Raw genomic sequence first — 25,366 nt, 5'->3', positions numbered from 1 at the left:
CTTCCCTGAGACTCACGATGGGTTATTTTGCTGATTTTATAGCAATATTGGACTGGTTTCTTAGACAGTCATCTCTTATTTCTCTCTGTCTCTCTCTTCTCTTCTCTTATTTTTTTTTTTTTGAATGGACGTTTCGATTTTGATTGCAATTTTTTAATTGCATTTAACAGTGATCCCCCGCTGGTTCTTCCTTCAGCATCTCTACCAGCTACGTTCTATTGATGGCCTGTTGTGATTTCAATGGAACATCCTGGGAGGGACCTGGCACGACGGGCACCATTGGAAGGAGGTGCCTTTTAGCCCAATGTACCTGGCATGGTAAGCGGCAACAAAGCAGGGTTTGCCTGCTATTCTTAAATGCTCGGGGGCTCGACTCACGCAGCAAGGGGGCCGCCTTCCTTCTTCCTCCCTCTCTCTCTCTCTCTCTCTCCCTCCACCCCACACCCCGCTTCTTTGACGCAGCTTTTGCACCAATTAGCCCTGCTTCTTCCTCTCTTTCCCCTTGGCATGCCCTTGCTTCACCTGAGCAAAGGTCTCAAGGCTTTGTTGAGCTTCTGTCTGCCCTCCCTGAGCCCCCCATGTGTCGCGGGGCCTCCTTCCATTGAGACGCTCCTTTGTTCCATTTGCATAGCGCTTCCATGTGTCGTTGGCTTGCTGTTCGTCTGTTCAGAGTGGGATGGGGAAACCTTTTTTTTCCAGCGTTCCCTTCTGAGCAGCCTTCCAAGGCCCACATTGCCGGTGGTGAACAGGGCCAGGGGCAAAAGTGAGCATCTGTTTTACTTCTGTGCAGTAGGATAGTTTCTACACCAGTGTTTCTCAAACTTGGGTCCCCGGCTATTGTTGGACTACAACACCCATCATCCCTAGCTAGCAGGACCAGTGGTCAGGGATGGTGGGAGTTGTAGTCCAACAGCAGCTGGGGATCCCAAGTTTGAGAAACACTGTTCTGCACCCTCTAAAACACCCCTCTCTATCCCACATCCATAGTGCTCAGCCCAGCCTAGCTTCATGCGGTCTCACAGTTTAGGGGAGTTAGAACAATAAAACAATGAGATAAAACAATAAATTAAAACAACAAAACGAAGCACTAAAAGGAGTTAAGAAATAAAATGGAAGAGAGGATAAAAACAAATGCTAAGGGTTGGTTAGAGAGCAGGAATTTGCTTCAGAGTTGGCCTTAGAGCTCAAAACCCCCATCCAGACAAGCAAAAAATGCCACAGTTCCAAGAGCACACTCCAGTCACCCCACAAAAGCTCAAGGGGGCTGTGAAGCAGAGCCAGTGAGGGGTACGGCCTGGAGAGAGTTCCAAGGGCCACATTGAGAGACCTGGAGAGCTGCATTTGGCCCCCTGAGGCTGAGGTTCCCCACCTCTGTTGTAGAGCAGATGGTGATCAGATGTCAAGCTTCCAGGATCTACTTTGTTTTTACTCATGATGCAAAACCGGCTCAGGTGTGCGTTTACATGTTAAGGTCCACAGTGCCTACTTAGCTCAGGAACTTGTTTTGGGGTATAGCTGTCAACCTCCCCTTTTTTTGCGGGAAATCCCCTTATTCCAGCGCTGCTTCCCGCTGCTATCCCAGATTGTTAGATATCCTGCAGACTGTCCCCGGGACAGGTGAGGCTGCTGATCCCTTATTTTCAAATCTGAAAGTTGACAGCTATGTTTTGGGGGTATGAACTGAGCTCACAGTTCCTTCCACATGCTCATCTACTCCTTCTTCCACAACCACAAATGGTATTCAACCAAGTTTTACTCAGAAGAGACCCATTTGAAAATAGTGGGCCTAACTTAGGCCACCTTCACACCATACATTGAAAGCGCTGTGATGCCACTTTAAATAGTCTTGGCTTCCCCCTCCCAAAGAATTCTGGGAGCTGTAGTTTGTTAAACACGCTGAGAGTTGCTAGGAGACCCCTATTTCCCTCACAGAGCTACAATTCACAGAGTTCCCATTGAATGGGATTATTAATCCACTTGTAAGAATTGTAGCTTTTGTGAGGGGAATAGGGATCTCCTAGCAACTCTCGGCACCCTTAACAAACTACAGCTCCCAGAATTTTTGCAGGAAGCCGTGACTGTTCAAAGTGGTATGAAAAAGGCCCTTAGCAGCGCTGGATTACCCAATGAGCAAGATTAAGCAAGTGCTCAGGGCACCAGCAAAGCACGGGCACGAAAGAAGGGTTTTTTAATACATATTTTTAAGGATTTGACATTTGTTATTTCAAAAAGAAGCATCAAAATAGTCCTCATGGGGAAAATCAGAACTATTTTTTGACTTCCACTACACAATTTTATTTTATGGGTTAGTATTGTTTTTATTTCAAATTACTTGAGGGGGCATTATAATCCTATCAGTGCATAGGGGCTCTAAAGGTCTTAAATCTGGATGTGGGCCTTAGCCATGTTCATTATTTTCAATGGGTCTACTCTGAATAAAGCAGCCCAGATCAACATGTTCAGGGTAAACCATTAACTATGCTTTGCAATGTGCAAACTGGGCCAGCATGTCTCTTAATCCCATTGCATTTTTAGTACAGTCATACTTCGGGTTAAATACGCTTCGAGTTGAGCGCGTTCAAGTTGCGCTCCTCGGCAACCCAGAAGTAAAGGAGCGCATTACCTCTGGGTTTCACCGCTTGCGCATGCGCGGATGCTCAAAATGACATCACGCGCATGCGCAGACGTGCCGTCACTAGTTACGTTTACCTCTAGATGCGAACGGGGCTCCGGAACGGATCCCATTCGTACCTAGAGGTACCACTGTGCACACAAAAAGGATCCTCAGTGGAGGAGAATCTGTTGCAATTTCTTCCACGAGAAGAAAGGATTTGTTGACCTCCTGGCTGCTTAACAATGATAGCTGACCTAATCATTCAAGAGTGCCAAACTCCATGTCAATTTTAAGTGTGCATTTTTAAAAGCACATGGGCCGCTATCTTTCCCAAAATTGTTTCGGCAGAAAAGGAGATTGGTATAGACGCCCTAGTCTGGGTTGGATTCATAATGCACAGAGAAAGTTATCTCTTCCCGCTGAGACTCACACCTTGAAGGTCCTCTTGGCAGCAACTAGGGAGTGGCGGTGGTGGCAGGAATAGAAGCTCGGAGAAGGATGGAGGATTGTTGACGAGGAAATGGTACAGGAAGAAAAGAGCTAAGAAGCAAAATGCCCTCCCTGCAAGCCCTCATCCAAGGCCTTACACAGCTGCTCTTTCTGGGGGGAAAAGAGAAAAGCATGCTTTACTGACGTAATGTATGCTTCTGCTCTTAAGATTTACACATTATGCCTCTGAATGTCATTTTCTGGGAATCACAAGTGGGGAGAGCGCTGTTATGCTCATGTCCTACTTTCAGGTTTCCAAGTGGGGCATCAGGATGGCCAGGGTGAGAACAGGATGATAGGCTAGGTGGACCCACTGGCTTGAGGAGGAGAGGGCTATTGATGGACACTAGTCACGATGGTAGGGACGTGGTAGGTGCTGTGGGTTAAACCACAGAGCCTGGGTCTTGCTGATCAGAAGGTTGGCGGTTCGAATCCCCACGGCAGGGTGAGCTCCCGTTGCTCGGTCCCTGCTCCTGCCAACCTAGCAGTTCGAAAGCACATCAAAGTGCAAGTAGATAAATAGGTACCACTCCAGCGGGAAGTTAAATGGTGTTTCTGTGCGCTGCTATGGTTCGCCAGAAGCGACTTAGTCATTCTGGCCACATGACCCAGAAGCTGTACGCCGGCTCCCTCGGCCAATAAAGCGAGATGAGCGCCACAACCCCAGAGTCTGCCACGACTGGACCTAATGGTCTGGGGTCCCTTTACCTTTAGCCATGATGGTTATACTCTGCCTCCATGGTCAGAGGCAGTTGTGCTTCTGAATCCCAGTGGCTGGAGACCACAGAAAGGGAGAGTGCTTGGATCCTGCTTGGAGGTTTCCCATAGGCATCTGCTGGCCACTGTGAGAACAGGATGCTGGACTAGAAGGGCTATTGGCCTGATCCAGCAGGCTCTTCTTATCTTCATCTAGAGTCTGCCTTATACCAAGTCAGATCACTGGTCCATCCATCTCAGAATAGTCTACATGCTCTGCCGCTGATCTGCACCCCTTTCCCCTATGGGAACAACAGACAGGTTTTGGAGGGTTTGTTTCAGTTGCTGGGCACAGGCATGCCGCTTAACATTGCAGGCATCAAAGCACCAAAATCCCTTTCTATTCCCCCCCTCTCCTCCTCCTTCTGGGCACATATTCCTTGCCTTGATCTTTGTAATGTTCTGGGCACCACTGTAAGCGCAACGTGACTCTCCTTTTCCAGGAGGGAGAAGAGGATGCAGGGAACGGGAAGCAGAGCCAAAACAATTTGGCAGAGAAATAGTGGGCACAGTGTTTTTTTCTTTAGTCAGCAAATTGCATGGCAGACGGCCACTTCAGCCTTCCCCTGCTTCTGGAAATGAGGGATGCTGTCGGGCTTCGCTCACCCTGGGCATGCTGCGTGGCGTTGCTTCAGCGTCGCTGTTTGGTGTTTGGCTGTGCAAAGATTGAAGGACGACTTTTGTGTCTGGAATGCAGAATCATGGAATTGTAGCTTTGGAAAGGGACCCTTACGGGTCAACAACCCCAACCTCCTGCAATGCAGGAATCACAGCTGAAAAATCCCTGACAGGTGGCCATCCAACTTATGTCTAAAAACCTCCAATGAAGGAGAATCCATCGCCTTCACAGGTAGTCTGTTCCAGCGTCAAAGAGCTCTTACCATCAGAAAGTTGTTCCTGATGTTTAGGCAGAATCACCTTTCTTGTCATTTGAATCCATTGGTTCAGGTCCTTGCCTCTGGAGCAGCAGAAAACAAGCTTGCTCCATTGTCCATGTGGCACCCCTTCAGATATTTGAAGATGGCTGTCATATCACCTCCTCTCCCCCAAGTTAAAACATACCCAACTTCCTCAACCATTCCTCATAAGATTTGGTTTCACTCTGGGTCAACTTGGCCACTCTTCTCTGCCCTATTCCAAGTTAGATCGGAGTCCATCTAGCTCAGTGTTGTCTACAGTGATTGACAGCCACTCTCCAGGCAGGACACTCTCCCAGCACTACCTGCAGATGCTGAAGATCGAACCTGGGACCTTCTGCATGCAAAGCAGACACTAACACAGAGCTATTGCACCTTCCCCAGTGTAAACGAACACTGAAATTTTAGCTCTGTGAAATGCTTGCAGGGGATGGTCAGATGTGTTCTGCAACAAAATTTTGCAGTGTGTCCTCACCTCCCAGCAGGAATGGTTCAGTTGGGAGTTGCAGCCAACCAGTCTTGGACCTCTCCCAAGAGAATCCATTGCATCTCTCCTAGTTTCGACTTTCTGTTCTGACACTCAGCATTCCAACCTGTCAAGTCCTCGTTGGATTGAATTTTGGGGATTCTTTTATTTTCTTGCACTTCTTCAAACCTTGGAAGTCGCCTCATCCCTTCTCAGTGGCCCTATTTTGGCACTCACCACCTGAGTTTGCATTAGAGAGAGGGATTGTTTTTGAGTACATGCAAGTGCGTGGGTGGTGATTTTATGAGTGTTGCATGATTTGTTGTGCAGCAGTAGGGTTGTGTGCTGTGATAGAGAAGCATGAGATAACTTTCTGAAAAGAATAAATTGCTTTTTGGAGTGCAGCCCCAGCACTGAAAACACCTGGCTGATGTGCGCCCCCTCCCAACTCGCAGTCTCTACTTTACGCAAACTCTGGCTTCTATCTGCTCTGCTGTAATCTTAATAGACGAGCATTCTCCGACTCTGCCTTGAGGTCCAGCATTTTGCCTGCGCTTGCAGAAGAAACTCTGCTTTGCTATAGCAACGTCAGCAGCAAGGCTATGGATGCTTCTGCTGGCTTCTCTGTTCTGTTAATTACTTCGCCTTTGCTGTCAGATCAGGGCCCTGGGAGAGGAGGCACCAGGAACCTTTTGAAGAGTGCCAAGATCACACAGTGTCGCCTTGCTGGGCAAGCAGAACCCTCTGGGAAGCCCCCAAGCAGGGCCTAAGGAGAATAGCCCACCGTGTCTGCCACTGCCCCCCAGCATTGTAAATTAGAGTCTCTGAACTGCAACCAGCTCTTCTCAGAATTAGGCCCATGGACGTTAATGGACATGACTAATGTGTTATCCTCCCTTCCTTTTGTGCCACAGGTCTGGGCTTCCCAGGCCCGTGTCCAAGTGTGTTTTGCTTGTTTGTCCTTTGTTATAGTCCCAGTGCTTTTCCCCTGGGGAAACCCGCATTTTAGCAATAAATTGAAGCAGACAGCATTTTCCGCAGATTGCGGTTTGCTCCGATTCAGCAGTAAAATGGGGGTTTTCCCAGGAAATGCACCGGGTGGGGTGCGGGGGGACCATTAGGACATGAACCTGGAAAGCCCAAACCTGTGCCTAGAAAGCTGAAAGCAAAGGTGAGTGTGGAGCTTAGGTTCATTCAGTTGGTTTTATTTTAGTAGAACTTAATTGGAGACAACCCTGCATTTATTAGTGGCTCTTAAGTATGAAAATGTATAAAAAGTGCAAAATTATTATCAATTACCTGCCCTTCACCTTAAGATCCCAGGGCAGGTTACAACTTTAAAACACACTATTAAAAAGTTTTAAACAGCTTGCAATTACAAAAATAAGGTGGGTCCTAATAAAGCCAGGGTAAGGAGGTGTGTCTTCCCCTCTGATTTTTTAAAAAAGAACAAAAGAAAAACCTCTTAAACTGGTGTGGAAATGAGGAAATCTGAATTTTGGACTGGAAACATGAGACACTGAAGTTTAACAGATTTGCCCATCCCTTACCTCTGGCTGACCCATCTAAACCGGAGGCTGAACGTGGGATTGTGAAGGTTTCTGTAAGCACCGTGCCACTCTTTCCCCTCGCTTCCTGTTTGCGTGGAGCTTAATCGCCTCTCCTCTGGGTTGTTGATGTAGCTTTCTCTCTTTGCATGTTAAGATATTTATCTTGAGCGGAGCCAGCTTGGGATGGAGTTTCTCAGCATCTGTATCCATTTCTCCCACCCACAGTCAGGCTTTCCTAAGTGAAACTGGCAGCTCTGCTCTACTGCCCTATGTCAGCTTGCTTCACTCAAGCGCCTCTTGACGCAACGCCTAGACTTAAACTCCTACCCTGCCCAAGAAAACGTCCAAAGCATATATTTCTGGCACCTAATGGGACATGCAGAGCCCATCTTTCCCCCCAAACCCTAAAAACGTGCATATGTTGGGGAAATACCCAGTGCTTTGAATGTAAGTAGCAGGTGTGGAAACATGTTGATCTTTGGGGCATTGTTTTCTATGGTTTATTAGACATTAGGTATTAAAAAAAGCATTTTAAGGAGTTTGGGACTGGGAACAGGAAAGGACAGGGGTTGGGGGAACTCTTGAGACGAATACAACGTGGGTTTAAGTTGAAGGAATATGGCCAGGATTATGTGTGATATTCTGCATCTCCACTTCTTCTTTTCTTACTGGTTTTTTAAATTGCAAATATAACAGGAAGAAAAGTGAAAAAATAAATAAATGTCAGCACACATGACCCCTATTCTCCTCCAAGAGGTACAATTCCCAGAGTGCTTTAACAATCAGTTCCTCTTCTGAGGTTACTCTGGTAACTGTACCTGTAAACAGAATGCTCATCTTTCATAGAATTGTAGACTTGGAAGGAATCTGGTCCAACCCCCTGCAATGCAGGAACTCTGCCTACAGCCATCACTGGGTGGGCTCCCTAACTACCAGCCTTACGGTTAACAGCCAGACGCATTTTAAATAAAAGCACACAATCTACTCATGTAAAAACACCAGACAGGCCCCACAAATAACCCAGAGATGCATTTTAAATAAAAGGATACATTTTACTCATGTAAAAATACGCTAATTCCTGGACTGTCCGCAGGCTGGATTTAGAAGGCGATTGGGCCGGATCCAGCCCCCGGGCCTTAGTTTGCTTACCCATGGGAATGATGGTCTCTTAACAACAACTCTCAGCACCCTTCATGGACTACAGTTCCCAGGAGTCTTTGGGAGAAGCCATGACTACTTAAAGTGGCACAGTAGTGCTTCAAATAGATGGTGCAGATGTTGCCTTAAGAGTCGTGGTTACACTTCCTCTGCATTTTTGGTTGCCCTCCTTCCATTTTGGAGCTTAAGAAGTGCTTGCATGGGGTTCCCAGGTGGTTCTCCTGTCCAGGCCCATCCTCCTGCAGCAGCGTTTCTGTATTAGGTGCCTTCCATCTTTGCTTTGGAGGTCCTTAATTTGCAGGTTTGCCTTCCAGTTTCACATCGCTGGAAGCTCTCCTGCCGGCTGATGGAAGTACAATTCTGGTTTTAAAATAAAAATAAAGATCTGGCTTTGCCGTCCTTTTTTTCCATTTGGCAATGGCATTTCCTTTCGGGGCTGGGCAGCTTATGCTAAGACCTCTATCTGCTTCTTTTCATCCTTTAATTGTGCGTTGAAATTTTGGCCAGCGGCCAATGCTTTGGCTTGTGTCTAATGCGAATGCAGCAATTCCTGTAGGACCAGTAACGCAGTGGGCAGCCCGGCTGTATATATTAGCTCCCTGTTTCCAACCTATCTGATTGAATAGCGCTGTTTATAACCTGTATACTCGTACCGCAGGTTGATTCTCTTGCATTGCCTTTACATATTTTTTTTGCACCTCTCTCTCTCTTTTAAACATCTTAGCCCTACGATGAAGGGTTGTTGCAAACTAGCACTGTATGGAGCAAGGACCAGCCTGCTTATTAAGGTCTTCCTCAGAGGCCCCACCCCATGTGCCATCCTCGGGCAACTCCTGGGGTTAAGGCCTTTGTGGCAGTGGGGACCAAACTGTGGGACTCCCTTCCTCAGTAGAGCTGCGTTGTTCATTCACTGCCGTCCTTCTGGCACTCAGGTGCTTTTTAGAGCCTGCTTTGGACAACATGGTAGGCCAAACTGACTGACTGCAGGAGTGGGGAACCTTTGGCCTTCCAGTTGTGGCTGAACTACAGCTCCCATCGGCCCCCAGCAAACATGGCCAATAGCTAAGGATGGTGGGAGTTGCAGTTCATGAGCAGCCGGAGGGCTGAAGGTTCTCTATGCCTGCCTTACTGGGACAGCACAAAGACATGGGCTCCTGGAAAGGAGCTTGCTGTTGGTTTCTTCTTACCTGTGCCTTTTTTCTTTTTTACTGCTGCACAGCATGGACTGAGTGGTGTCTTAGAATCATAGAGTTGAGAAGGGACTACGAGGGTTATCTAGTCCAACCCCCTGCAACATGGGCCTCGAACTCACAACCCTAAGAGTAAGAGTCTCGTGCTCTATCAACTGAGCTATCCAGCTCATTATAACTTGCCATTGTGTTCTCTCCTTCCCTCTCTCCCCGTGGATACAGCTTGTGGCTAGTTAGGAAAGAATGTTAACCAGAAATCCCAGTCTGGATGACAGAATAAGTCAAACTTTGGCTTGGCTTAGCTTGGCGATGGAAAAACAGGACCGTGAAGGAAGAAAATATCTGCAAACTCCTCTTTAGGAGTTCACATGTTTGTGCTGTTCCAGTAGTTTGGTGTACTGTGTTGTGTGAACCAGGCCCCAGAGCCTTTGGAGTTTTGTGGCAAATCTATTTTTGTTCTGTTTTTACTCTGTTCTATTCTGTCCTTTAATTTCTAAAATTTTACAGCAATGTATTTCACATGTTAATTCATCTCACGTATTTACGGGCCGCTCTTCACCCGAGTAGTCTTGAGGCAAGGTGCAACCAAATGTTATGAAATCACAATAATTATATAAGAGCAAAGCAAAACAATCCTAAATTATCATCAGCAACAGCAGCCAGAGAGAAGTGCAGCAAGGTTAAAACAAAAATGCAGTCAACAGGAACAAATCACAGTGCATCTTGCCCTTCCCCCAAAGCCTGGACAAATAGGTGTTAAAAGGCAGTTCCATAAATGTGGAGCCACCACAAAGTAGGCCCTCCCTTCACAAAATGTCAGTAAAAGTACAGTTGCAGAATAAATCAACAGAACTAAGCAATCATGGCTGTTTTTAAGAAAAACCAGCAAAAGGCTTGTTTTAAAGCATTTCTGCCCTTCTCTTCAGCTTATAGAGCAATAAAAAGCTGCATAGGCCCCAGCACAACAGGAAAAAGGGAGGCGGGAGAGAGAAAAACAAGCAAATTATTAATGTTACAATTAAAGAGCGTACATTATTTTTAAATGCTGGTGCCTAAAATGTACTGGCATATGTGCCAGATGGGCCTCTTCAGGGGGAGAATTCCACAGTTGAGGCATTGCAGGGTGGGGGATTTCTGGGTGCCCTCCATCCCAGTTCACCACACAGACTGAAACAGAGGGGCTGATTCATTTCATTTTTCTCTTTCTTTCAGCAAAAAATGCACACCTCTGTTCTGCCTTCCCTGCCACAAATGTTGCATTCACCCCCATGAGAAATTCCTTGAGCATCCTTTGTGGGAGGGCTATCCCCATTAATATTCTCCCTTTTCATGTGTTTCTCTGTGCACCTCACTTGGGAGTGGGGTGGGCGGTTTGTCCCACCTTTTCTTCCAGCGAGTAAAGGAAGAACAAAGGGAGGGTCTACAGCACTCTTGGTAATGATACCCAGGTATTTTTCTAAGACAGAAATGATAGGAAGTCCAGCTCCTACAGCCCTTCCATGCTGTTCATGTAGTGACGATTCACTTTGGTTCATTGCAGAGCGCTGTTCTGATATGCAACCCCCAGGTTTTGACTAGGTATCAATGCAGATCTTTTCAATTTTTAATATCAGGACTCTGCCATACTGCAGTCCTGGCGGCGTTCCTTGGGGAGGGGGCTGGCAGACTTGAAGATACAGAAGTACTGTGTATGTTTCACAAGAGGTTTCATCCTGCTTTGCTTCAGTGGGCTGGGAAGCACCTTTTATAACACGTCATAAAGGTCTTGCAAAATGCAGTTCCCCCTCTCTGCTGCACCTTAATTCTGGCTCTCCAAGGCTTGGTTTGGTTTCATTCTTGGATGGTTTGGTTTTGATTACATTTTATGATGCTGCCTTTCCAGCCCCGCCAGGGCCCCAAAGATGGTTCAGAATTAAACCGGTTCATTAGGGTCGGATTTGTTTGTTAGTGTTCATTAGCCTCAGCATTTATAAGCAGGCCAATTTCCCGCTATGTTCTGGTAACTGTCTCTAGTAAATCACTGTCAGTATTTGGTCTTGCGCAGGGGATATTGTTATGTCTGTTAAGGATCAATCTCTGAGCTGTGGACCAACTGCATCTTGATGGTAACATGCACTCACTTAGATTCATTCATATGGCTGCAAAATGGCTGCCCACTGCTTTCCTTCCACCTGGCATCACTGTCTCTTCAGGTAGTAAACGCTGATAAATGTGTTTTCAGTTGCAGCAGCTATGCCTTCTAATAGCAAACTCAGCTGGTTGACTTCCTGTCACGCAGGAAGCAAAATGGAACCTTTCTGAAATAGTTGCAGTTTATACATTCTGAGTCCTCTAGATATGCAGAAGACCGTAGGTCTGTGCATTAGGAGAGGGGCTTGGGCGCAGGCAAACCCCACCCACGATATAATGCCAGGTGAAGGCACCACCATGCACTGGCTCTGGGCAGTATATCGCCCAGGCCTACCATGTATGCCCTTTTGAGCTCCTTGGAGGAGAGGAGGGGTAGAAATGAAATAAATACACTAGCAAGAGAACTACCTACAGGGATGGGAGACCCTCAAGACATGCAGTGTTCTATACTGGGACCCTAAAATCACCTAATTGTGTATTTTAAAAGATAAATGAAATCTGGGCAGTGTTTGAAATGCATGTAGCACAGGGATGGGAAACCTGTGGCCCTCCAGATGTTTCCATCATCCCTACCAGCCACTGTGGCCAGGGATGATAGTTTTAATCCAGCAACATCTGGAGGGCCACAGGTTCCTTGAGGTAAGAGATGCTGGTGCAAGTGGCCAATGGGCTCACTGTTTCGTTCTGTTTGCTTCTCTCTTTTTTGCAGGTAATAAAGTAAACGGGGAAAGGAAGAGAAGGTGGAGATGGAACTGCCAAATCATGCCAAACAACTGCTGCTGCAACTAAACCAGCAACGAGCCAAAGGTTTCCTCTGTGATGTGATCATTGTCGTGGAAAATGCCCTCTTCCGTGCCCACAAGAATATCCTCGCAGCCAGCAGCATGTACTTCAAATCCCTCGTCCTGCACGACAACCTGATCAACCTAGATACCGACATGGTCAACCCCACAGTGTTCCGGCAAATCTTGGACTTTATTTATACTGGGAAGCTCTTAATGACCGACCAGCCTGGTGAACAGAACTTCAATGCTCTCCTCACGGCCGCAAGCTACCTCCAGCTACCTGACCTAGCTGCCCTCTGCAGGAAGAAGCTGAAACGCAACGGGAGGTCCTTCGCTGGCAGGGCCGGCGGCGCCCCCAGCGTCGGGAGACCCCCTAGGAGTCAGAGACTTTCCACTGCTTCAGTCATCACTCGTTATTCAGGGTCAGCCGAGGGGCTGAAGGGCTCTCACTTGAAGGAGATGCCAAAGGGGAAGATCTCGGACGACGAGGTCTTCATCAGCAGCTCCAACCAAGAGAACTCCCATGCCTTGAGTAGGGGGATCGGCAAGAACGGCGGAGACGGGAGCAGCAGCAGTGCGAACGGGAGCAGCGGGGACCAGGAGCTGGGCCTCGACCTGTCCAAGAAAAGCCCCTCGCTTCCCCCGGCACCGTCCCAGGACGACACGCCGCACGGCGAAAGCCAGCGTGGCTCCCCCCGACCTGCCTCAGCCCCTGCAGCCAACAGTGCCTCATCGTTTGACGAGTCCGCCGCCGGAGCCGCGCCCAACCTCCCCGACAACTGCGAACCGATGGAAATGGACTTGAGCGAAGACCGCCAGTCCCTCCCGGAAGGCAGCCAGAGGAAAAGCCTGCGCCATTCGTCGCGCAAGAAGGAGTGGCTCAAGAAAGAGAGCGCCTTCGACAGGAAGGAGGGCGGCAGCGGCAAAGGCGGCGAGGAGAGCGAAGGACTGCCCAACGGGATCCTGATGGGCCCCTTGTGCAAGTCGGCGGAGCGGAGCCTCGGCCTGGGCGCCTACGGGTCGGAGCTGCCGTTCACCTGCAAAGAGGATGTCGAGAACGGGAAGGAGAACAGCGACGACAGCGGGCAGAGCGAGAGCGAGAGTGGCGGGCACACTAGCGCCAACTACGTCTACCGGCAGGAAGGCTACGAGCCGGTGGCCTTTGGGGACAACCTTTACGTCTGCATCCCGTGCGGGAAGGGCTTCCCCAGTTCCGAGCAGCTGAACGCCCACGTGGAGAAACACACCGAGGAAGACCTGTACATCAAGGAGGAAGGGACGTACGACGACAAAGAGGAGGAAGCGGAGGATCTGTCCAACCCCAACCAGCCCTACACCACGGAGTCGCGGCCCTTCAAATGCTCTGTGTGCGAGAAGAGCTACAAAGACCCGGCCACTCTCCGGCAGCACGAGAAGACTCACTGGCTGACGCGGCCTTTCCCATGCAATATCTGCGGCAAGATGTTCACGCAGCGGGGCACCATGACGCGTCACATGCGCAGCCACTTGGGCCTCAAGCCCTTTGCTTGCGAGGAGTGCGGGATGCGCTTTACCCGGCAGTACCGACTGACAGAGCATATGCGCGTCCACTCAGGGGAAAAGCCCTACGAATGTCAGCTGTGTGGCGGGAAGTTCACCCAGCAGCGCAATCTCATCAGCCACCTGCGAATGCATACCTCTCCTACATAAAGCCAAAGACTCTGCAATGAGCTCTGAGCCCACCCGCCATAAACGTATACCTTTCCCTAGACTTGCTGCTTTAAAAAAAAAAGAAAGAAAAAGAAAGAAACAAATAAGGGCCGTTCCCGTCCCTGTTCAGTCATGGGGGGGCCTCAAACAAGCAGAGCTTTATTTCTTTCTCTTCCCCGTCCCCCAAACTCCAAATATACAAAGAAAAGCCAGCCCACAATGAAGCTGCTGTCTCCCCATTTGTGTTTTTCTCCCCCATGCCACCCACCCACCCCTCTTTTTTTCTTTGCCGTTTAGGTCAAGAAATGCCACTACTCTGCTTAAGGTTGTGGGGACATCTAGCTTAACTATAAGCCCAGGTGTGGAGAGAAAAGGGGGGGGGGGTGAAGTGGAAGAAATTCCTTCCCACTTGATGCTAATTGGAAATGGCGGCCCAAAGGGGCCGATCCTTGCGATTGGGGTGGGGAGGAAAGACAGGCCGTAAGCTGCTTCATATCCCCCACTTTCCTTTCTTAGCACTTTGGATTTCTGTTTCTAAAACTTGATCCAAGTATTATTCCTCCCCCCCCCCAAAAAAAAAATCAGATGGATGTTGCGCACAGACTTTTCCGGTTCCTGTGGCTGTTTTTCCTAGCCATGGGCCTTAATTTCCACCCACCCCCTGCTCTCCTAACCATTGACATTGGTTGTTGCCCCTAAAAGCTACCAGTGGGAGCATTTCTTGCCACAGAATCCAATTCGTTTTGTTGTTATTCTCGTTATTTTTTCTTTTCTCAGAAAACGCCTCAGAATTTCTTTTATTGGCCGCAGTTGAGGAAAATTTTGTTGGTGGCCCGGTCAGTTGGCCGTCTCTCACATGGGGGAGAGTCTTAATGAATCCTCAATAGTTTTTGCATGCTTTCAGTCTATGAAAGGTGGCACATTTTTCTTTTCCCCACCCCACCATTATTTTTCGGCGATGGAGTTCGGCCTACTTAGCCGTTGCACACAAAACATGTACCTCTTCACCTCCATGTTTTTGTCCTATATCTTACTTAAATTTACTTCAACCTTATCCATGACTGAATGGGAGTCGGGTGCCCCTGGGGAATTTACTTCAGCTGAGCAGGGGTCGTCTTTTATGTTTCTCCCCCCACCCCCCAAAAAACCAATTGTTCGTATGGATATTCTTTGCTTAGAGGTACTTGTTTTATTAAGAGGAAAAAAAAGAAAATTGTTAAAACGTTTATGTAATTGTTGGAACTGGAAGGTTTTGAGGTAACTCTTAACATAAGAGCGGGCGCAGGGAGTGGGTTTGATAATAGGCTGGAATTGCTACAAGTTCCTTTAGGTACATCTTTATTTTGTGTGTGTGCGTGTGTGTGTGTTTAGCTTTTTTCTCCCTCACTAAAGAACGGGTTCGGCCCGTTCCCTTTGCTACCTCTTGAATTCATGAGAACAATAAGATGGTTAGTGAAATATTAGGTGTGGCGTTTTTGTCCCCCTGCCCCTCTTCCTCCCCCCACCCCACCCCTTGTAAGTAAGTGTACAAAGTAGAAACTAAATTAAAACGTTTAAGGGATTTTTTTGCCACCTCATCCTACCCTCAAGAAGTCCATTTAAAATGAGCATTTTGAAGCAAACCGTGGCCAAAGACAATAGGTAGATTGCAAGCCAGAAGCCCGAGTGAATAGTGCTGTAGGGGGGCGCTGGCTTTTCACCAAAATTACTGATTTTTCTGTCCATGAGGAAACTTTTTTTCTTTTCTTTAAGAGCTTCTGGGCTCTTTCCAGCTTTGTTTTATTGCACCTGGATGCTGTTTTTTTTGTGGGGGGTGGGGGAAAGAATGTCTACTGTCCGTTGCTTTCCTTAACACATCTGGATTAGCAAAAAAAGTGACCATCTGACAGGATAAGGGAACGGCGTTGTAGCAGGCGGCGTTTTCCTAGGATCCAGAGTGCAATAAGAGTGTGTGGGAAGCCCAACCAAAGTGTTTCATATCCTCCCTTTTCGTTGAGGGGGTCGTGGTGAGGGAGATTGCGGGGTGTGTGGTAGGTATTTTTTCTCCCGCTCTTTTCATGATGGCGGCAATGGTAGTCGTCAAGGAAATCTTAAAACGCACGCCACACACGAGTTGGAAAGTTCGGAAGAGCAAACGTTTCCAACAGCCTCTGTAGAAGACTTCACAGCCAACAGCTGCTATAGGTTTTAGAGGAGCGGACAGAGTATATCGCCCGCCATTTTGTGGCCCCTTGACTTTGTTGGCGTGACTTTTTGTGAAAAGCGATGGCTTCCCCACCACCACCACCATTGCCCCCCAGTGTGTTGGGGGGGGAGTGCGGTGGTAAAACATTTTTTGCAGTCCCTTTAGAATCATCCTGTCTAAAATTGAGTAAGGTTTACATTTTTTTTCCGCTTTAACTTTCTTGCTCAAAACCATTGTTCTCTTTATTATTATTATTATAATTATTATTATTAATATTATTATTATTATTATTGGTAGGGTTCACCAAAGCCCTATGTCTTTTTTTTTCTTCAGAAAAGGAAAAAAATCTTGTGTCTTTTTAAGTTTAGACCAAAAAAAAGAAAAAAAGTTGAGCATATTCAAATAAAAAACAAAGATAAGCTTTCATTCTTATTTTTCTCCCCCCTCCCCAAAAAGACTTTTTTTCCTCTTAAGAAATAGACCGTATAAAGTGTTTTGGGTCACTCAGACCTCCATGCAGGAAAGGCTTCCAATATCCCTAAACTCTCAACTCCCAGCCAGCAAGGTCAATAATATTGGGTGATGGGATGTGTAGTCTGGAAATATTTGGAGGGCCACAGATTAAACGCAACCATATTTTGTCTTGTCGCGTTACAAGAAAAGGTTCCTTCCCCATTCCGTATAACTTTGCCTCACGCAATGTCGGGCTGCTTTCTAATTCCCTTGTTCTAGTGTCGCCATTTTGATTTTCATGTAGGTTTTGTGAGATGCTAACAGAGCACTGATGTGGAACGATTCGTTCTAAGATCACCCCCCACCCCCCAAAAAAATCATAAGATGCATTTCTTTTCTTTTTTTCTTTTAAAAAACAAAACACTACCGTTGGGTTGGATACAGACTTAAGTCATATGGGCCTACTGACCTCAGTAGGACTTAAGTCTGGATTCAATCTACAGTCTGCTTTGTGGGAGGTGATGAAAAAAATAAAATAACGTAGCCTGTAAATCTTCACCTTCAACCCTGTAGGCAACTTGGGAGTTCAGAGCGGGGAGAGGCTTTCCCACTCTTTTTTTAACATCCTTTTGTGTGCTCCAAGTTGCTCACACACATACATGAAATTAAGAGGAAGGTCCTTGCTGACTGTGGAGCTCCATAATAAAGACCCGCTAGAGGTTAATGGATTGCAGTTCCCATATGTAATAGACCAGACCCAGTTGTGTTGCAGGTGTTAGATTATATGAGATCTGTACTGCCCAGCCACCATAGACGTTCACGTAGAGATATCCGTGGTGGATTTGGTGCACATGCCTTGCCAAAGCCAGATAAAAACTAAACCAGCACCTGTGAATTCATACTTTGAGGGACGTAAGGCCTCGATCGGCGGGGTCGTTCCCCCCACCCAGGAGCCAAAGGGCACAGGTGTTGATTTTTATTTTATTTTATTTTTGAACAGCGCAAACCGACAGGGCTCGTCTCTTCCCCGTCAGCTTCCTTCTCACGTTATCCAGACCCCTTTCCCCACCCTTTCTACTCTTGAGATGCCTTTGGAACCAAGTCCTGAGCCAGTAATCTGGTATCTGAAGCCAAGAGTTGAGATTCACTCTGCTTTTTATTCCTACCTCACCCTCCAAAAAAGAAAAGAAAAGAAAGCAGAATGCCTAACTCTTTCTCGCCACACACACCCTGCTTTTCCTGTTGCAGTTACAAAGCAACAGCGGTTCTCTCCATTCCACGCCGCAGTTTGCGCGAAGGTTTTCCTCTTCCCCGCCCAGCGCACTTTCCTTTCAGCTGGCAATGGCCACGATTAAAAATTGCATTAATGCGGCCAAGGCATCGCCCTGGTGGTCAAGACCCGTCCGAGGCGCGACAGACTTTTTTGCTGAGCCAAAGGAGCAAGTGAATTACGAGCGGCTCCTTAAACTTTGTAGCACCCATTCCCACTTTGTGACATTTTTTACCACTCCTTTCCCCCCCCCCCTTTTCCGGTGGCCAAGATGTGCGCTTAAAAGTATTCTTTCTGGGAGGCAGGTGCTGCAGGGAATTGCATCTTTTGTCTGGTTGTATACATAGCAAGTTGCTGTTTGGTTATTAAATGTCCTCCTGTAGTTCTCCAAAGAGGAGCTCAAGAGTTGATCCTATGATCCCTCAAAAAAATTTCTTTCATCCAGTAGTTGTTGGGGGTGGGCAAGGGTAGAAATGTTAGGCTTGATTTGGGTTTCCTTTTGCTAATGGTTTGAAATTTTGGAATCTTGGAAGTTTCAGGACCCATTTCTTGTTGGGTATGTGTCCCCCCCCCCCCTTATTCATTAATTATTGTTAAAGGAGCCTCCTTTTTATTTTATTTTTTATTTCTTCCCCTCAGCACTTAACATGACAAAAAGTCTGTGTACAGCGTGAGTATTGTACAAAAATGGGGAGGGGGAGTTTCTCCTTTTCCTTTCCCCCCCTTCATCCCCCCTTTTTTTCGAAAGTAGTTGTATAGAGTTGTGTTCCATATAATACCGAATGATGACTTCTTTCCAAATTGTGACAATAATAATGAAAAGAAAAACCGAATAATACTCAAAACTTCAGGGACTGTTCAGGGCTCATTTAGAGGGTCTGAACACTCAACTGCATTTGTACGACATAGTATTGTATCAAGCATTTTCTGTATTTTAATGAAAAAGCAAAACACTAGCTTCATATTTAAGATTTTAAGAGTTTGTTGGGTGGGGTGGGGAAGGAATTACATTTTTTTGGTTCTGTTTTTTGTTTTGTTTTTTTTGGAGATACAGAATGAGCCTCCTGAGGATTTTCTTTCTTTCTTTTGAAGTGCAGGGGCCTGGCAGCTTGATGATATGCTTTAGTCAGTTTAGATCCAGAATGTTTTCGGAATAACAGGAGAGGAAAATAAAGAATAAAGTAGAAGAAGTTGTATTAAAAATAAAAGAAAAGATAGCTCATACCCAAATCCACAAAACTATTTTTTAAACCAAAGCACATTTTGAAATGAGTATGGAACCTCGCTTGGCTCAGAAAAAAAAATTAATATATTTATCTCATTGTTTACATAAACTTCTACAGTTACAGACCTCAACAGATCTAGGGGCCAGTCAAAATTAATCTTTGCTTTTTCCATTGGTTTAGCTGTCAAATGGCTTAACACAATTTTGTTTAATGGGGGGGGCATTAAATTAAATATATACATATTTCTCACCAACTCTATTTAGGAAGTAATCTGCATTCCACCACATTTTTCGGATGCATCAGGTGTCGGAGGGGGAAAGAGTCACATAGGCCTCACTAGTTGATACCCTGAAAACAGGAAAGAGATTTCCATTCAAAGCAGTTCAGGGACAGACAGGATCGCGTCGAGGAAGCAGGGAATTTCATAGAGGCGGGCTTCCATCTGTTAAAGCTGCATTGCATAGGAAGTAATGGCATCCATTGGTGGTTAATACATATGGTGCTGGATTTGAAAGGTTTTGTAGGAAAGGGAAAGAGGGAGATAAAGGATGTGGATGGATATGTCCTCCAGCAATCACATATCTGAGTGGGGATGGTGGGAGCAGCAGATGATGGAGAAAACCAGGGGGACACTGCCTTTTGGAGGAGGGCAAACAGACGCCTAACGTTAGCCGAGAAGCTGGGCTGCTGTTCTTCTTAGCCCCTGCTAATGGGAAATTGCCAAATATAATATTTATATATATGTATATCTTTATTCCAGCCGTGGGCTACTCTGAAGAGCCACAATGTTTTCAGAAGACACCAAAGAGCTTCTGACAAGTAGCTTTATCTTAGGGGATTAGCCTCAGAAAGGAGGAAGGGCCTTAGCTGGTCCTGTACCGAAATGTCCACAGGTATTAAAAGGGCTCAGTAATCAAAAGACCAGCCTCGGGCAACCTTTGAGAGGTAGTCTTATCTGGTATGTGCCCTCCCTGGGTTCAGATGCATGGGCGCATATGCCAAAATTGCTTAGATTCCTAACACTTTCTGGTTTTTTTCTTTCTTCTTTTGACGATTTGGATTAATTCACTCCAATGAGGCTTGAGCAGGGATGGGGAGTTGACATGCAAGTCTCCAAATCAGCAAGTCTGCCTGACCCAGTTCGCAGTCTGGTGGGCACTATAGAGGAAGCACACCACTTTCCATCTCAGTGGGGGGTGTTAAATGCCATGGGCCTCTGGGCTACCCAATATACAACATAGATGAGAAGTCATTTCTTGTCCTGTGTTTATGGGCCTGGTGTTTCCGTTCCCTCTCTGGCGGTTTGGCCAGACTGTGACCTGGGTAGGCTAGATCCCAAGTTGTAGTGCTCACGAGTGGAAGTGCTCTTTGTATATTCTTGTTTTTTCTAAAGGAAGAAAGAAAAAGGCAATGCAAGACATACAAAAGTATTTCCATGTTTTAAAAAAGGCATGCTTAGTTTTGCATCTTAGATAAAAATGAGAATGATCACCGAAGAACATTTATAATTATGAAGCTCCCACCTTCCAAAATTATACACACTTCTCCACTTGGCATTTTTTGTTTAATTTAGTGCTGTTTTTCCACTTAACGCCAAAGCCACCTCATTATTATTTTTTTCGGAGAGAGGGAAGAAAAACCTACTTTGGGGTGAGAAGAGGCAGGAGAAGCCTGATGGAAAACAAACAAATTAATTTTGCCTGGTCTTGAATATCTAACAAAGATGGTGCAAACACTATTTGACAGTGTTGTTTTTTGTATCAATATGTATGTGCAGTAATGAATGTATTTATTTCTCAAAATTCTGTATGCACAGTTTTGCAAGGAAAAAAAGAAACTCAGAGCATTTGCAAAAGATGAAAAGATGTGTCCGCAGGGTCTTTGCTACAGGATTTCAAAGAGTAAAAATAAAATAAAAAATGTATTAAAAAGTTTTAAAACTTAAAAAAACAAAAAAGAATCTCAGAGACTCTCAGCATAGCCATAAACCATAGCCTGTGAAGACAATACAAAGACTGGACTTTTGTAGCTTTTTTGCATAGAAGACGGATTTGTTTTGCTGTATTTAAATGTTTCCAGTTACAATGTCATTCTTATACGATTTCCTGTCCTCTTTTTTTCTCTCTCATATGTTTGTGTGTGTGTGTGTGTGTGTGCGCGTGTGTGCGTGTGCAGATGTATACACGTGCGTGTGTGAGCAAGGATGTCAAGCACTGATTTTGAACAGTGCAGGTCAAAGTCTGGGTTAGCAGTATTTTTATTTTTTACCATGTCACTTCTGTTCTAAAACGCAGGAACGTCAGCCCTGAAAAGGAAACACCTGGGGCATTTGGTGATAGATGACAAAACCTATGATCTGAAGTGGAACAGTGGTGTGGGACGTGGTCAGGGTTTGATTATCATGGCAAGGAAAAAAAAGAGATAGGTGCAGGCAGTGTGAGCCATGTTCCATGCTGGTGCTTGGATAGGAAAATGTCCCAGCCCATTCCAGTGTCTTTCCCTTTTCCTCAGTGTTTACAGTGCAAGCAATAATGGTCAAATATTTTGGCATAGAGATGAGGTTAGCAAAGGGGTGGGGGGAATAGGTTAACAAAGGGGGGAAATGGATTGTGCACCATGCTTGTGGATGTTTTTGACGTGATGCGGCCGCAGTGTTCCCATACCACCACATGCTCAAACATTTCTTGTTATCTGGGACCGTTCACATCATTTCATAGCACCTGCCCAACCTTTCGCCAAAAGGGACCACAGCTATTGCGTTAAAGCTCAGGCACTGGGGAGTCTTTTGCTATGTCCCAACAAATTCCAGTTGCAACCAGTCTTTTCCTGCTTGCATCATGCCTTCAAGACGAGCGTTGTCATTCCTTCCGCAGGGCAAAAGCATTATGCAGCGCAAGGATGCTGAGCCTGAGAAATGACCACAAATCGCCTCTGAGAGCCCTGCCGTTCTAAGTAGGACAAGGAGGGTCTCAGTGAAATAGGGGAAAGTGGCAGTTTAAGGGCCAAGATGGACCTTTTCAGTCAAGTGCTGCTAGGTCTAAAGACCTAGGAAGACATCAGAGACGCAGTGCACAGATAACATGGCATGTGTCCAAAGTAGCGCCAGAACAAGGGCATTGGATACAACCCATTACCAGGATGCCCCTTATTTAAAAGACACATCTGGAGGGCCAACTTGGATCATACAAGTGCGCTGTGTTTCATCCCGATGGGTGCCCAGCATTAGAAATGTACAAGGACCGTCTAGTCTTTGCCTGCCTGCTTTTTTCCTACTCCAAATTCCCCTCCATCCTGTGCAGGGTTCCAGATGTGTACCTGCTGAGGAGGAAACAGCTGGTGGGGTGAAGCATTAAGCACACCTCTTTCTTCTGGGGTCCTGTCCACCCATGTGGTTGTTGAGATAATGTTACGTGCCAGCTGCCACCGCCGTGTAAAACTCACTTCTTTTGAACCTGGAGTCAAGCAAACCTTTTTGTGGGGTCTTAAGGCAGTAAGATTGCAAACCCCCTAGAAATCGAGCCCTCGACGTTTCACTGCTGTGGGTGCTGTTTTCCACCCCTACAGGCGTACGTTGCACAGGCATCTGGGAAATAAAAGCCTTTCAACTAGATATATTCAATACGCAGTGACATTAAAATGAAGACCACAAAAATCTTGCAGCCGCTGACTCATTGAACAAGCTCCTTTTCCAACCTGGTGCCTTCCAGGTTTTTCGGACTACCAACTCCCATCTGCAGGCCCAAGCACTGGGGAGGGCACCTAGTTGGGGAAGGCTGCCTAACTACTACTAGCTAAACCTCTCGCTTGATGCAACGCTGAGTTTTTGTCCCAGTCCTTCAGTCCCTCCTGCTGGCCTTCACTCCCATGTACTCGTAAGCGTTCAGTTGGGGTGAGTGTGTGGGGGCTGGCTTCTCACGCACAATTCCTGAAATGCTTTCCAAACGAATTATTTTCTTTTCAATGGGAGACGCTCCTAGGATCCGGAGTGAGATTTCCGTGCTGTGCCGGACTTCCTTTCCGAGCTTCATGTGTTAATGGGGAATGATTTCCCCGGTTTCTACCTCACTCATACCTCCAGTGGATGTTGCAATACTTTTCTTTTCTCTTAACTGTCTTTTAGAACTCTCGGAAAGGATTTGGAGGATGGGAACTTCTTTTTTTTAAGGCGTCCCACTCATTCTCTCTGCCCCGCCCCATCCTCTCTCTGCTACCTGTGTTGAACATGTGGTTTGGGTGCACCGACTGCCATGTCTTATATCACAAACAGGATAATGTAAGGTGCTTAGGTTAGCGCAAGGCATGGTGGGAAAAGTCACAAGACAGTTCATAGGTTTTGCTCTTAGCAGCAAACAAGAATATATGTCTTGCATTCTGGATGTACACACAACTTTTATCAGTTGCAAGATAATGGTCGTAAATTAATAAACCAAGCTTTGGATTATTCAGATTTTTCCCTTCCCTTGGGGAGGGGGAGAGGAAGAGCCACGCTTTAGTGGGTTGTTTTTTTAATTATTATTATTTAAAGTTCAGCTGGGAAAAGCAGTGGTGCGTCCCCCTCCCCTGCCTTGTTTAAGCCTTAACTCTCTGCCAGACCAAAAATCCCAGATGTTTCCCTCAGCACGGCTGATGTTCCTCTTGCAATGTTCTGTTGATTTCCTTCAAGAGCTTGAATTCAGGTCAGAGTTGCAGGGTGCTGTGGCTCCAACTCAAGTGTCATATTGGGGAAAAAAAAAAAAAACAAATTATAATATGATCTCAGCATTCAGAAATTTGCAGTCTTAATGTACAGTGATGAGAAACTGTTATTTTATGAACTTTTCATTAAAAGGTTGATTGAAAATTATAATCTCATTCCTCTTTTGGTCTCGGCATGCTTGCATTTATATTGTTATTTATTTTGTTATTAGTTCTGTTAATTCCAGCATGAAGTCACCGGGTGGGTCTCAACAATGTAAAATGCAACATTAAAAAACAGTTTAAAGCCAAATACAGTCACAAGAATCGGGGGTTTTCTAAATTTTGTGTGTTTGTGTGTGTCACAGACTTGGGTGAAGTGTTTCCTCAGCATATGGCAAAAACAATAATGGTGCAAGATGTACTTTTGTGAGAAGGGAATTCCACAACTTAGGGGCTGCCACAGAGAATGCCATCAACCTGGACCACCCCAAACTTCTCAGGGTGGAGAAACTACCAAGAGGCCCCCATCTGCTAATCTTACACCTGAGAAGGGTCTGTAGCGAAGGAGATGATCTTGTGTGAAAGAACACACACTTTGTACAGATCAAGTATTGTGTACGCAGACTCTGCACTCTTGAATGTTACGTGGAAGTAGCCCCAAGTGTACGACACATTTGTGTACAGTGGTACCTTGGGTTACATACGCTTCAGGTTACAGACTCCACCAACCCAGAAATAGTGCTTCAGGTTAAGAACTTTGCTTCAGGATAAGAACAGAAATCCTGCTCTGGCGGCGCGGTGGCAGCAGGAGGCCCCTTTAGCTAAAGTGGTGCTTCAGGTTAAGAACAGTTTCAGGTTAAGAATGGACCTCCGGAACGAATTAAGTACTTAACCCGAGGTACCACTGTACACAGGTACGCGGATTGTAGGCTCACTGAATGCTAACATGTGAACACTTAGAAAAGTGCTTAGACTTTTCCTTCCGATGAAAAAGCTGGCGGGAAGCCACATTCTGGAATGTATTTCAAATCCAGATTAAACCCCCCCCCCCCCAATGCAGAGATGAGATACCACAATTCAATGGAAGGCTAAAGTGATTCAAAGCTTTTTGGGGGGAGGGGAGAAGGCAGCTAAGAGGGAACATAGTAGGATTATTTAATATGTTGATCATCCTGTCTGGACAAAGCAAAGATCCCAAACTTAATTGGAACAATCCAGGGACTCGGCTACATTAGTCAAAAAACAACAAATTGAGTGTGTTATAAACATGCAAGACTAGATGGCGCCAGAGAGCAGAAGATTTTTGTACATGATTTTCCATAGGGGGTTCCCCCCCCCCACACACACTTTAGTTATAACGATCCAATTTCTGACTTAATTATAGTGTTTTTCCCCAATGTGTGTAGTTCCACCCCAGGTTGTATACTGAGCATGTCAAGGCAGCTCTGGGTTCCTTTTCACTGAAATGACCTGGAGACATTAAGAGAGGAAGGGGAGGATATTAAATGTGACATCCATTACAGGGGAAGATGGAGGCAAAGAGTCTTTCCTGCATTGTCTCCCCACCACTGTTGGACCTTAGGTCTGTGCAACATCCCTGATTTAGGGCCCAAATCAGGTCAAGTCAGGCCCATACTGATCCAACCCCAGTCTGGATCATCAAAGAACTGGGGAGGGGGAGACACTTTATATACACCTTTTCCCCATTTCCCCTAGTACTGTATTTAAAAGACATCGCCAGCTGCCTCAAGAACTTCAGTTTGTAGGTGGGGTAGAAACACTCCAATAAACTGTTCCCAAAGCTTTGCTTA

At 46.2% G+C, this 25,366-nt stretch overlaps 1 protein-coding gene and 1 long non-coding RNA gene across 13 annotated transcripts in view; both read left to right on the top strand.

Moving 5' to 3' along the window:
• Positions 1 to 23,729, top strand: part of HIC2 (HIC ZBTB transcriptional repressor 2) — a 139,861-nt gene extending 116,132 nt beyond the window's left edge. For 4 of the 12 annotated variants that reach the window (XM_080985171.1, XM_080985175.1, XM_080985176.1 and 1 more), the window contains exons 3-4: positions 171 to 318; positions 11,980 to 23,729. In XM_080985171.1, the coding sequence (XP_080841297.1) occupies positions 12,017 to 13,744 (1,728 nt within the window). In that variant the 5' untranslated portion in view covers positions 171 to 318; positions 11,980 to 12,016 and the 3' untranslated portion in view covers positions 13,745 to 23,729. Of the gene's footprint in view, positions 1 to 170; positions 319 to 1,965; positions 2,306 to 11,979 lie in introns of those variants that run through there. The other 8 variants (XM_080985174.1, XM_080985179.1, XM_080985182.1 and 5 more) reach the window with 3 other exon arrangements.
• LOC308465439 overlaps positions 1 to 25,366 on the top strand; it is a 272,654-nt gene that overhangs the window by 52,948 nt on the left and 194,340 nt on the right. The gene's annotated exons all lie outside the window — the stretch shown is intronic.

The sequence above is a fragment of the Podarcis pityusensis genome (assembly GCF_964106645.2).
Source record: "Podarcis pityusensis genome assembly, chromosome: 16".
Classification (NCBI taxonomy): domain Eukaryota; kingdom Metazoa; phylum Chordata; class Lepidosauria; order Squamata; family Lacertidae; genus Podarcis; species Podarcis pityusensis.
The sequence above is the reverse complement of the archived record's forward strand: the minus strand, read 5'-3'. Positions and strand labels throughout refer to the sequence as shown.